At 36.6% G+C, this 13,151-nt stretch overlaps 1 protein-coding gene across 1 annotated transcript in view; it reads left to right on the forward strand.

The window, feature by feature from the left end:
* Positions 1-13,151, forward strand: part of igf2bp2b (insulin-like growth factor 2 mRNA binding protein 2b) — a 66,095-nt gene continuing 52,944 nt past the window's right edge. The window contains exons 1-2 of the mRNA XM_036564901.1: positions 1-473; positions 1,919-1,979. Coding sequence (XP_036420794.1) covers positions 299-473; positions 1,919-1,979 — 236 coding nt within the window. The 5' untranslated portion in view covers positions 1-298. The remainder of the gene's footprint in view (positions 474-1,918; positions 1,980-13,151) is intronic.

The raw sequence follows: 13,151 nt of genomic DNA on the forward strand, positions 1-13,151 counted from the left end.
TCTCACAGACACACACTCGCACACAAAGTGATTTACAAGTTGATGCCGGGGAGGAGGGGGGGCCTTGAACCGGATTGTTGCTTTTCTTTTTTTTTCTTTCTTTCTTTCTTTCTTTACATCCTTTATTTTGTTGTTGGTATTTGCTCACGCGAGCACGTTGTCATAGCAGCTAGTGGAAAGTTCGTTCTAACGGTGAAGAGGCTGCCGACCGTTAGACATTTCGGGTTTTTGTCCATTTCACATTTTTACGTTTGTTTATTTTTTTTTCCTCTGTAATCATTTCGTGCCTTGGTGGATCATGAACAAGCTTTACGTTGGGAACTTGAGTCCCTCGGTCACCGTGGAAGACCTGAAACGGCTCTTCGGGGAAAGAGAGCTGCCTGTGACCGACCAAGTCTTACTCAAGTCCGGCTACGCCTTCGTTGATTTCCCCGATCAGAAGTGGGCCATAAAAGCTATAGAGACGCTGTCAGGTAGGAGGGTTTTTTCCGCTAATTGCTCTTCATGTCACTCTTTATGTGTAGGTAACGTTGGGTCGGCGTTGGGACTGACCTGCCTTTTGCTATGAAGGCTAATGCACTAAGCAAAAACTCTGCTCGGATGAAGCAGCAGCAGCCAGTACAGTGAGTAGCAGCTCGAATAAGGTGGACCAGCCTAGCCTTTCTATCAGCGCTGTTATCACTTAGGTAAAAAACATGATGCAACCACCCCATCTCCACCACACAAGGTCCAACTTCATGCCATGTTCTCCTAATGTTTGTGCCCCCCAAGAGCCGAGGAAGAAGCAAAAGCAAGCGCAGTTTAGGATGACTGGGTGGTCCCCCCAGTGCCTCGGGATTGGCATAATTATATTTTTCGCTCATTTTTTGTCGCGAATTTTTTGGAGGGACCTCGCACATGCCCAGGCCAAGACAGTGGCACGAAACCGTAGTCCAAAGGCCAGGCTAGGTTACTACGAGGTGGTCTGCTCGTAGGTGATGTGCAGCTCGAGTAAAGCGAGGAGAAATGGACGGTGGGGGTTTTCAGGGCACAGAGACGAGAGAAGGAAGGTGAGGGTCAAAGTGAAAACGGCGCTGGTGCTGCTGTCTAGGCCCGTGCTGTGAACTCAAGAGTGTGTGGTGGGGAAAAAAGAGGAAAAGAAAAGAAAATACAAGATTTAGTCGCCCACAGTTTACGCTTCACGAGCCACAACAACACCACCCTCCCTCGCCAGCACTTAAAAAGGAGAAAAAACACCTGAGGTCATCACAGATAAAGTCACCTCGTTAGAGCTTTTGGTTTCGCTGTGGACTTCAGGCGTTCCTTCACCCAGTCAGGGAAAATTATATACGGTCGATTATGGACAGAAAATGGCCCAATTTGTCACTTTTACGACACTTTTCTCCTCACACGTTGGCAATCTCGTTTGTTTTGGCGCCTCTTTTTCCCCCCTTCTTCTAGAAACATCAGTCACCTTGGCTAGGAAGGGTCTGCAAAACGCTACCCCTTCACCTGTAGGTTATTAAAGCCTCGTAGAAACCCCAAATGTCAAGTTTAACTCTTTTAAAAATGCGTATACCTTTTAAAGCTAGTCGTCAAATCACTGTAAGAGGCTAAATTTCAAAACAGTGGTCTATACGTTCCTGTATTTGGTCCCTGTGCTTCTGAAAAAGGCGTCATTTTTCCAAATAAAAGTCCCAAACTTGGTCCACACGTTCCTGTACTTTGTCTCCCTCCTTCTAAAAAGGATTCATTTTACAAAAAAAATAAAAATAAATAAATAAACAATAGTCCATACGTTCCTGTGTTTACTCTCCTTCCTTACTCAGAAAAACGTTTTATTTTTCCAAATATAAATAATAATAATAATTAACAGAAGTGAATACGTTCCTATCTTTTGTTTTGTCTCTCCTAAATTGGCTCATTGTTTTTCTTGTAGGGAAAGCCGAGTTACACGGAAAGGTGATCGAGGTTGACTACTCTGTTCCCAAAAAGCTAAGGTAAATAAATATGTCTTGGTCATGTTTTGTCACGCTGAAGTGCATTATTATATGTTGCTGCTGGAAGTTGGGCCTGCTCGGTGTCAGGCACGTTGGGTTTTTTTTTCTTTCTTTCTTTCTTTCTTTCTTGTTTTTTTTTTTGTATGTGTGTCCAAAAGCTCTCATTATGTAACGGAAAATGTTGTTTACGAACAACTTTTTGTTTGATGTTTGGAGGTTAAGAAGGTGCCAGATCGTAAAAAGAGCACTAAGTGACTACCTTGAATAAGGTCTCATGTTTAGGCAACTGGAGTCTTTGTGGGTTAGAAATTCACATACTGTGCTTCATAAGGGTAGTTCAAGTGGCTCGACACTTCCTGTTGCTTTATGTGGCCTGAAGTCCACAGACTAGTGACTTGGTGCTGAGAGGTGGGAGACCCTGTTGGCTTCATGGTGTCTTGGGAGGGCCTTCGTTTGCGCTTCATCCTCAAACCGTGTTTATATGGCTGTTTAGAAACGCGTGAGGATTTCTACGTGTACCATAGACTTATATTATGTGCGGTTTGTCTGTCTGTTTTGACTGGCGAAGACTTCACCTTCACCTTCGCGTAGCTCACAGATACATGTCTGTATACGTGTGAGGGAGAATAAGGAGAGCAACAAATAAATAAGTAAATAAAAAATATAAAAGTATGTGGCTAAAAAAAGTCATAACCCCCTCTTCACGTAGCTCGTAGGGTCGTGCTTGAGACACATTCCAGTAAATAAATAAATAAATAAATAAACAAACAAAGTGTATAGCTAGGTAAGCAAATAGGTAGGCTAGAAAAAAAAAACATGGCCATATTTGCTTGTGAATGTATTTTTTAGTTTGTCTCACTGACGCCTCATTTTGACCTCTCTTCAATTTGGTTGTTATTATTTTTTTTTTTGTTACGCTCTTTCGCTCCGTAGCTTCCCTTTTAAACAAAGTGACCCTTTCCTGTGCTGTCTAAAGTGGATCTGTACGCAGATAAATGTGAGCATTAACACGCACAGACAGGAGGTGGACTGCCATTTTCATAGTGTGGTCAGAGGAAAATCATTAAGGCCCCTAAAGCTCAGAGGCTTCGCTGAAGCTTTGCCAAATCAGCTCTGAGGGAACCTAGCATTGCAAGCTAACGTATGAGGCGGTTGGTTAAGCGCCTTTTCATTAAAACACCACTGTTCAGACTGCATGAACAAGGCGAGCAGTGACCATAATGTGCCACCGTTTCATAACATGGCGTTTCTAGCCTTGTTGAGGGTACTTTAGAGGGGGGCAAACATGGGAAACACGGAGTGAAATGCTGGCCTTGGCAAACGACGACGTGCTTTACGTAGCTATATGGCTCTCCATATGGGGGCTACGCCAAGTGAGTTAAAGGAATACGTGCCTGCGTAAGGTTTGTTGCGGAGCTCTGATCTGTTTAGGTTCTTGTTTATTAGGCTGTCATTAACGTGAAGTTACAACCTGACATATTTAACGTCACCAGGCTTTCAGAGCAAGCATAAATACAAATTTGTCTTTTTATATGGACAGATATGAAACCGTCTGCACGGATTTATGTTCACAGTTTGTTAAGGAAGCAGAAACAAGCTTAAGGGTTCTCAATATTTTTTATTGTTCAAAAAAAAATAGATTGAAATTTATATTGAAAGGTTATTAAATCGTTTTTAGTGCTACTCTGGTCCTTATTATGTTTGATAAAAAGCAGTAGGCCAGTTTCAGTGCTGTGATTCTGTATATTTTTGACTGATATACATAGTAAAACACTTGACAAGGTACACGATTTTATCCTTTAGGTTTTACTTAAAATATAACTTTAAACATTTTAAAAACATTCCCAGGTAATTACTGAAATGTACAGATAGCCAGTATTTGGGGAAAATCACTTTGAGGATGCAGTAGATATTTAGTTTAAAGGCACTGAGAGTGAAATGTCTTATAAATGCCCTTTAAATAGTAACAGAATAAAATTTAAAGTATTAATAAAGATGTATAAAATCTTTTGATTTGCCAAAAGCTCAATCAGCTGATGTTTCTGTGCATGAAACATTTGTTTTACTCCTTAGAGTCCTGCTTACAGTTTTATAGTGAGGCAATATAACGTTGGTCAGTGTTCTCACACATATGATTTCAGTGTTATCCTCTAAAGTACATTTATTTTCACCCCTGTTTAATTACTCAGGCGTTCATAATCATGCTCAAAAAATGGAATAAAATAAAATAATTAAAAAATGAAAGGAAGCGTATATATTATGTCAGTTTCCCTGTAATTAGATGCTGATAAATGATGTATTTTGCATTCTTTTGTCTCTTTTGAAGCATCATGGTTAGTGGGTTCTGCTCTACTTTAATTAAATGATTGGCTTTAAAGCATCTGCCTACATTTGAAAAACAGAGCTTAAACAAAAAGACAGTAATGAAATGGAAAGAAATATTTATCATTCATATTGTTTAGGTGGCATTGACATCAGACAGTGGTCTTTTTGTTTCCATCTCATTTCAAAGGGCGTGCAATAACATTTTTGCTAATAGTTCGTGCAGACATTAGAGATTTTGTTTTTATTGAAATTATAAATTATAAATGGAACAAAACAGTCCTAAATTACCATATTTGGTTTGTGTTATGATCGTTATCAGTAACAGTTGAATCTCATTGTTATAAGCTTATAATCTCATAGAAGAAACTGTTTTGTAATGTTTGGTTTTGTAGGTTTGCTACTGGATTTTATTTAATTCATTTTATAAATTTTATTAATACTATTATATTGACTGCTTTTAATTTACAGAGGTAATATAATCTGTCTACTTAGACACCAGCTATTTTGCTTTAGTAATTTAAATGTGTCTCTGGTTTGTTTGAGCCTTAATTAACAGCATTCATTTAAAACCAGTATCAGTATGAGAAACAGAATCAGTTCATGCAATTATATTCTTCATTATCATCTTTCTTTACAGGATTTCTGAGGCTGTTCTCATCCTAATCTGTATTATTCCTTATAATTTCCCTATTTGTTCTCTGGGATAAATCATTACTTTAAGCATGGAGGTTTGGATGACTCTGCTTCTGTCACAGTCAGTCAAGAAATGAATGTTTTGCACACATTAAAATTAATTGTGTGTTTTCAGGATGTTATGAAAGGGTAAAATTGGCAGCTGAGCAGACGAAATACAACAAGAAAGAGTTGAATTGGTAGAAGGAGAGAAAGACCTTTTATATGATAGTGAGAGAGAGAGAGAGAGAGACTATTTTAATGATAAATAAACTGTTACATGAAACAGTAAAATTCAAGACAAAGAAAGTTGTGTTGTTATAAACTGTAGGCTTATTATTCAGTTATCAATGTTATATATTTCAGTGTTATTCAGTATTTTTCAGTTACCTTGAAACGAACATGTGAATTATGCAGATACACAGTGAGGAACTGACCCGTCGTTAAAGACTGACCAGTCTTTACGGTTTAAGGTTTAGGCGTGGGGTGATATGAAAATTTCCCACCGTGATATCAGCCACCAAAATAATCAGGATTATTGTAGTATTGTTAAAACATACAGCACTAAAATATACAGCACTTCAAAACATACTAATACACAATGATATCATTTCACTACAGGCAATATAGTTTAGGCTTATATTAGATTATTATTAGATTATATTAGATCATATCAGATTTAGGCTTATATATATATGTTATACTGGACTTTTATAGGTTTGATACTACATGTACAGACCTTTCTTTGAGCCCTGTGTATTCCTTTTTAACACCAAAATGTCAGCTATAATTTAAGCAAATCTGACATTTTTCGTCCTCTATAAATAGCAGTGCTCTTGTTCTTTTACATGGGTGAAAAAATCCTATAGTAGAACATGTAGAACACCACCAGTTCTCTCTGCTATGGCTTTCACAGCCTAACAAGTTGCCAAACAGTTATCAATGGGTTGTATTCTACGGTATATCATTGAAAACGGTACCCGTCCCATCTCTACTGAAAGGTTAATGGAACAGTAAGATCGATAGAGAGAGAGAGAAGCTGTTTTTATTTGGGGGCGTTTGGTGCCGCTGCTGTGTTCAGTGGACTCAGTCCAGGCGACTCTACTCCGTCTGAACGTGTGCCGTTTACTCCAGCAGCAGGTTGCCAGATCCACACGTGGTGTGTGGTGCACCTAGAGCCTATCGGTTGCTCTTTTGGCTCTGTGTGTGCGTATCCGTGTTTGTGTGTTTGTTTTTGTGAGTTTTGAGGACATAAAATATCCCAATTTTTGTAGAAAATCCAGAGAAACACAGTACTAACTTGCAGAACCAACAAAATGATCTTGACTTTGTAAACTGCTTTTTATAGAAGCTTTCATTTTGTAAAACTGAAAGAGCAAAACCATTTCTTTTTGGCTACTGAGGTTGAGATTAGAGTCAGCTGTAGGGTCAGGCTTTGAAAATCCTTATTACATATAGACACATAGAGAAGCTGGTGTTTTTAAATGGTGAAAAAAATTGCAAAAGCAAAAACATGGAGTTTTGATGTTTTCTTAAGACAACAGTACATCTTGCCCACATCTTGGCAAGATGTATAAATGTGTGTGTGTGTGTTTTAGTATAAGGTCTAAACACTTGAGCATCCCTATATATGCGCATGAGACTGATACTGTAAGGTATAGTATAGTGCAAAGGCAGAAACTACCATTCGTTTATTTAATTTCCAGTCTAAACAGCCATTAAGTACACGTTCTTCGTTTTTCAAATGAAAAGAAATCAAGCGAAAAGAAAGCAGAAAACATACACTTAACAGAAAATAGCTAAATATACTATCAAATCTGTCAGTATTTAGTGATTCCCCTCTTTGTGTTTATTGCAGCTTCCATTCTTTTCAGGAGACTTGCTTTCAGTTTCTCAGTGAAATCCGCAGGGATATTTTTCCACACTTCCAAAGTTCAGTCTTAGAAGTCGGTTGTATTTTCACAATCCAAGTAATCAAACACATTCAATGATGTTGAGGTCTGGACTCTGGGGTGGTCAGTCTGTTGTCCTGAGAGCACCAGCAGCTTCTTTGTTTGATTCGAAAATGTTTTTTTTGTCTATTTCCTTTTCTCAGTAAGAGCTTCCTGACAGCTACACATCCTTTCAGACTCATAGTGTTGAGTTGTCTTCTCACAGTGGAAGGATGGACAGAAACACCTGTGGATTTATTCAGATCTGAAGCAAGATCTCTCTCAAAGATGAAAGCTTAAAGTGCTGTTTATCTGATGGGGACAGTTTTGGTGGCCTGTCAGTTCTTGCACGGTTGTTAGGAGTTAATTTTCTCTGTATCTTTTAATAATCTTTTTAACCCCAATTTTGGAAACTCCTGTTTTCTTTCACTTATCTTCCTTTGACTTTTATCTTCATTATGCAAGGGAATTATCTTATGTCTACTCCTCAGAAATATCTTCTAAAAAAGGAATGACTTGTACTTCATGGCCATTTTGACTGGAAATTACGTAAATTGAAGGGTGGCTCTTGAGTTTTGCACAGTACTGTGCATAGCAGCAGCTGTCACACTATACTCAAATGATTTCAGACTGGAGAGAGCAGCTAGAGGGGTTATGGAGTGTGTAATAAAGGTGCTCTGTGGTTAAGAGTCAAAAAGTGCAAAAGAATAATAATAGTCCATTAAAGTTCTGGAATTTAAAAAAGCCCATATTAAATTACAGCTATGAACAGAGGGCTAACACTTTGAATTTGGGAGCAATTGCTTTAATCCTGCAATACTATTTATAGTATATTTGTACTGTATTATTTATACTACTTGCTATATGTAATTATGAAACGAGTTACACATAGTTGCTGTGGTACCAAGACCTCATATCTCTGAGATGGAAGCTTTAAAGCAGAAATTTAAAAATGTCCTTAACTTAGAATGCATATGAATGTAACGTGATTTTATTGCAGGTGATTTTGGATCAGTTCTGTTGCTCTGTTGTTTGGTCACACAATGTAAAGTACAGCTGGTGTTAAATTATGTTTAAGAAGTGGTTTGAGATTTGTATGTGACATCAAAGCTATTTAGTTAAGTAGTAAGCTAAACAGTGAGTTTACATTCACACGCTGTAGCCTATAGATAGGTTTGAGTCTGCTGCCTCTTTGTTTTGATCTCAAACAATGACAAACATGACAAAAATGTAAAAGAAGTTTTTTCATGCTGCAAAACAAGACGGTATGCACAACAATAACTTTTCATGAAATCCAAATCATAAAAAAATCTTCTCTTGTACTTAGAAACACTGGCATTGTTAGGATTGATAGTTCAGAGTCTATGCTTTCAGCAGAATTCATCTGCTTGTTTCAGTGAGCTGTGAATGAGTAATAATTCAAATAAATAATAAAATTACAGCCTGCTTTTGTTACACGGTCCATAATTGGTTTAAGTACATGCCAATGTGTTTTTTTGTACTGTCTGCAAGTGTGTTAGCTAACAAATTGAGGAAAAATACGAGCAGGAGAGATACAGGTCATATGTATGTGTGTGTGTGTGTGTGTCTGTGTGTGTGTGTGTGTGATATCAGACGCATGGTGTGAATGAGACTCCAGCTTCGTCATCTCGTGTCACCTGATTCCCTGAAATCCTGTCACTGTGCACATGGTGTATGTAGCACTGCCGATGAGAACAGCAGATGTGTGTTTGTTACACACACACACACACACACACACACACACACACACACACACACACATTCATACACATACTGTCTCTCACATTATGAGCTAAATTGTTAGATGTGCTCTGTACTGAGGCAGCAGAGCCTATTTTTACTCCTTATTAGTTACTTACAGTGATTGCTGTTTTGTGTAACTTTATTCCAGTCAGACTATTGTAAATGAGTATTATAAACTAGACAATTGTAAAAAAATATTGTAAACTAGACTATTATACAAGAGTGTAGTAAGCTATTGTAAATGAGTATTGTAAACTAGATTACTGTTATTAAATATTGTAAATGAATATTGTAAACTACACTACTGTAATTAATCGTTGTAAATGAGTATTATACATTAGATTATAATACATGAGTGTAGTAAACTAAACTGTTATAAATGAGTATAGTAAACTAGATTCGTAAATAAATATTGTTAACTATATTGTAAATGAATATGACAAACTTGACTGTTAAAAATGAGTATTGTAAACTAACCTGTTGTAAATGAGTATTGTAAACTAAATTATAGTATATAAGTATTGCAAACAAAATTATTTTTAATATGTATTATAAACTAGACTATTATGAAATGAGTATAGTTAGCTAGACTGTTATAAATGAGTATTGTAAAATAGACCATAGAAATTGAGTGTTGTAAACTAAACTATTAGAAATGAATAGTGTAAAGTAGACTATACCAAATAAGTATTGTAATTCAAACTATTGTGAATGAATATTATAAACTAGATTATTATGAATGAGTATAGTAAACTAGACTGTTATAAATGAGTATAGTAAACTATATTAGTAAATAAATATTGTTCACTAAACTATTGTAAATTAATATTACAAACTTGACTGTTATAAATGAGTATTGTAAAATAGATTATAGTATATAATTATTGCAAGCAAAACTATTTTTAATACGTATTATAAACTAGACTATTATGAATGAGTATAGTAAGCTAGACTGTTATAAATGGGGATTGTAAAATAGACTACAGAAATTTGAGTATTGTAAACTAAACTACTGTAATTAAGTATTGTAAATGAGTGTTGTAAACAAGACTATAGTAAATAAGTATTGTAAACAAAATTATAAAATTATAGTAAGCTAGACAAGGAAATAAGTAGTTTAAACTGAACTATTGTGAATGAAAATTGTAAACTAGACTGTTATAAATGAGTGTAGTAAACTATTCAGAGTATTGTAAAATAGACTATAGAATTCGAGTGTTGTAAACTAAACTACTGGAAATGAATACTGTAAAGTAGACTATACCAAATAAGTATTGTAAGTTAAACTATTGTGAATGAATATTATAAACCAGATTATTATGAATGAGTATAGTAAACTAGACTGTTATAAATGAGTACAGTACACTGGGCTACTGTAAATGAGTATTGTAAACTAGATTATGTTAAAGGAATATTGTACACCAGACTTTTGTGAATGAGTGTTGTAGACCAGAGTATAGTACATGAGTATAGAACACTAGACTATAGTAAATTCATACTGTCAACCAGATTATTGTTAATGTATGTTGTAAACTAGATTATAAATAACTACAGTCAAGTAGAATATTGTAAATCAGTATTATAAAGACTGGAACACACCAACCTAACAAACACCAACAGTGAAAAATAATTAATGCTCTAGAACAAGATAAATGTGAGAACATTCTAGAACAGTGTAAAAGGAGTAGATGGGGAACATCATCTTTGTGCCACAATGGCAAAGAACGTACTTCCAGGTGAATAGTGCCAGTATTGAGTACACTGGTAAAACAGGGTTTTGTACTAATCCTGTGAGTTATTTAGCTAAGATAATGGAAAAACCAGAAAGCTTTCAGTGGTTTTGAGATGAAATAGCAAAATAAAGAGCTGTTATAGTCCAAGGTGGCCACTGTTCTTACACTTTGATCTTCACAGGTAGATAACTTGACAGATTTGCGTGGTTAATTTTTTGTCATGTAATTCTAAACATGCTGTAGCCACACAATTACATTTTATTGCAGTATTTAATGAAGAAGTTCTCCGTTTATAAGGATGTGTTTACACTGCGCACTGGAAAACAAAAACTGACCCAAACAGAAACCGAAACTTGAGCATAACCGGTTGGCTGATATGAAACGATGCGCTGCACTGTTCTGCATACACACACACAAATGTCTACATAAACACAGAATCGTGCAGAATCAAGCAAAGCTTTTATTATATGAGCAAATACTCTCTTCCTGTGGAGGCTAGCATAAATGCTAATAGTGTTAGTGTTTGCTTCCTAACTAGCTTATATGAACTTACAGCAAACTCTTTCCAAAGTGGTAATCCTAAAATAGCAGTCAACATTACTGTTCTAGGTCACATTTTGGTGCTGATGTGGTGCTTGGTTATTTTATCCTTACCTGAAAGAGTGAATGATTGTTCTTGTTGGATTCAGCTGCCTTTGATAGTTCAGACACAATAAGATTTTACCATTATTGCCAATTTTTGTCTGTTCTGTTTGTATTTATTATTACTTAAACTGAGCTGCTTCCTTTCTGACTGGATGGAGGAGAATACTAGAACAGCATTAATAGGGTAGAACGTTGTAGAACAGTATGAATGGGGAGAGTTTTATAGAACAATGTGAATAGAGGAGAACAGTGTGAATGGGGGGAGTTTTCTAGAACAGTGTGAATAGGGGAGAACAGTGTGAATGGGGAGAGTTTTCTAGAACAGTGTGAATAGGGGAGAACAGTGTAGAACAGTGTGAATGGGGAGAGATTTCTAGAACTGTGTGAATGGGGGGAGTTTTCTAGAACACTGTGAATAGGGGAGAACAGCATAGAACTGTGAATGGGGAGAAGTTTTTAGAACTGTGTGAATAGGAGAGAACAGTATAGAACAGTGTGAATGGAGAGAGCTTTCTAGAACACTGTGAATAGGGGAGAACAGCATAGAACTGTGAATGGGGAGAAGTTTGTAGAACTGTGTGAATAGAGGAGAACAGTGTAGAACAGTGTGAATGGGGAGAACTTTCTAGAACAGTGTGAATGGGGAGAGATTTCTAGAACTGTGTGAATAGAGGAGAACAGTGTAGAACAGTGTGAATGGGGAGAGTTTTCTAGAACAGTGTGAATAGGGGAGAACAGCATAAAACTGTGAATGGAGAGAAGTTTGTAGAACTGTGTGAATAGGGGAGAACAGTGTGAATGGAGAGAGCTTTCTAGAACAGTGTGAATAGGGGAGAACAGTAGAACAGTGTGAATGGAGAGAGCTTTCTAGAACAGTGTGAATAGGGGAGAACAGTGTAGAACAGTGTGAATAGGAGAGAACTTTCTAGAACAGTGTGAATAGGGGAGAACAGTGTAGAACAGTGTGAATAGGAGAGAACTTTCTAGAACAGTGTGAATAGGGGAGAACAGTAGAACAGTGTGAATGGAGAGAGCTTTCTAGAACAGTGTGAATAGGGGAGAACAGTGTAGAACAGTGTGAATAGGAGAGAACTTTCTAGAACAGTGTGAATAGGGTAGAACAGTGTGAATAGGAGAGAACTTTCTAGAACAGTGTGAATGGGGAAGAACATTCTAGAACAGTGTGGATGGGGGACAGCTGAACACAGATATGGCACACCAGACAAACATTAGGGTTTGCTGGTGTTTGTTGGGTCGGTGTGTGTTGTAAATGTGTTTTGACAATGAAGATTGTGAACAAGACTTTTGAGTGTTATGAATTAGACTATCGTATATGAGTATTTTAAATCAGACTGTTGTAAATGACTTCTGTAAGTGTGCTTATAAACTATAGAAAATAAGTATTGTTAACTGGACTATGAGTTGTGTAATCTAGATTATTGTAAATGAGTGTTGTAAAACAGAATATAGTAAAAGAATGTTTTGTAAAATGGACTATTGTAAATAGGTTTTGTAAACTAGACTCTTGTAAATGAATGTTATAAACTAAACTATTCTAAATGAGTTTTGTAAACTAGGTTGTAGTAATGGAGTATTGTGAACAAGACTATTGTAAATGAAAGTTGTGAGCTAGACCATTCTGAAAAAGCGTTTGTCTGTGGTTTGCTTCAAAAGTGAAAGTAACTCTGTGTGTGTGTGTGTGTGTGTGTGTGTGTGTGTGTGTTTGTGTGTGGTGAATAATGAGACAGCTATTCATGTTCATTAATCTGTTTCAAATGTTTTAGTTTTTAAGGAGTTAAACATGCCCGTTATTACAAACATGACATTACACACATCTGAGTGTGTGTGTGAGTGGGTGAGTGTGTTTTAGGATGAATAATGACGCAGCTATTCAAGTTGATTTAAATTTGAAAAGTTTCTGTTTCAAAGGATTTAAACATGCCTGCTGAAGTTACACCCCAGTGTGTGTGTGTGAGTGTATAACTGTGTGTGTGTGTGTGTGTGTGTGTGTGTGTATGAGTGTGTGTGTGTTTGTGTGTGGAAAGTAGAGATATTTAAGTGTGTCTGTTTCAGTACCTTTCTCCAGCAGTTGTGCCATATGC

The sequence above is a fragment of the Colossoma macropomum genome, unplaced genomic scaffold, assembly GCF_904425465.1.
Source record: "Colossoma macropomum unplaced genomic scaffold, Colossoma_macropomum, whole genome shotgun sequence".
In the NCBI taxonomy this organism is placed as follows: Eukaryota; Metazoa; Chordata; class Actinopteri; order Characiformes; family Serrasalmidae; genus Colossoma; species Colossoma macropomum.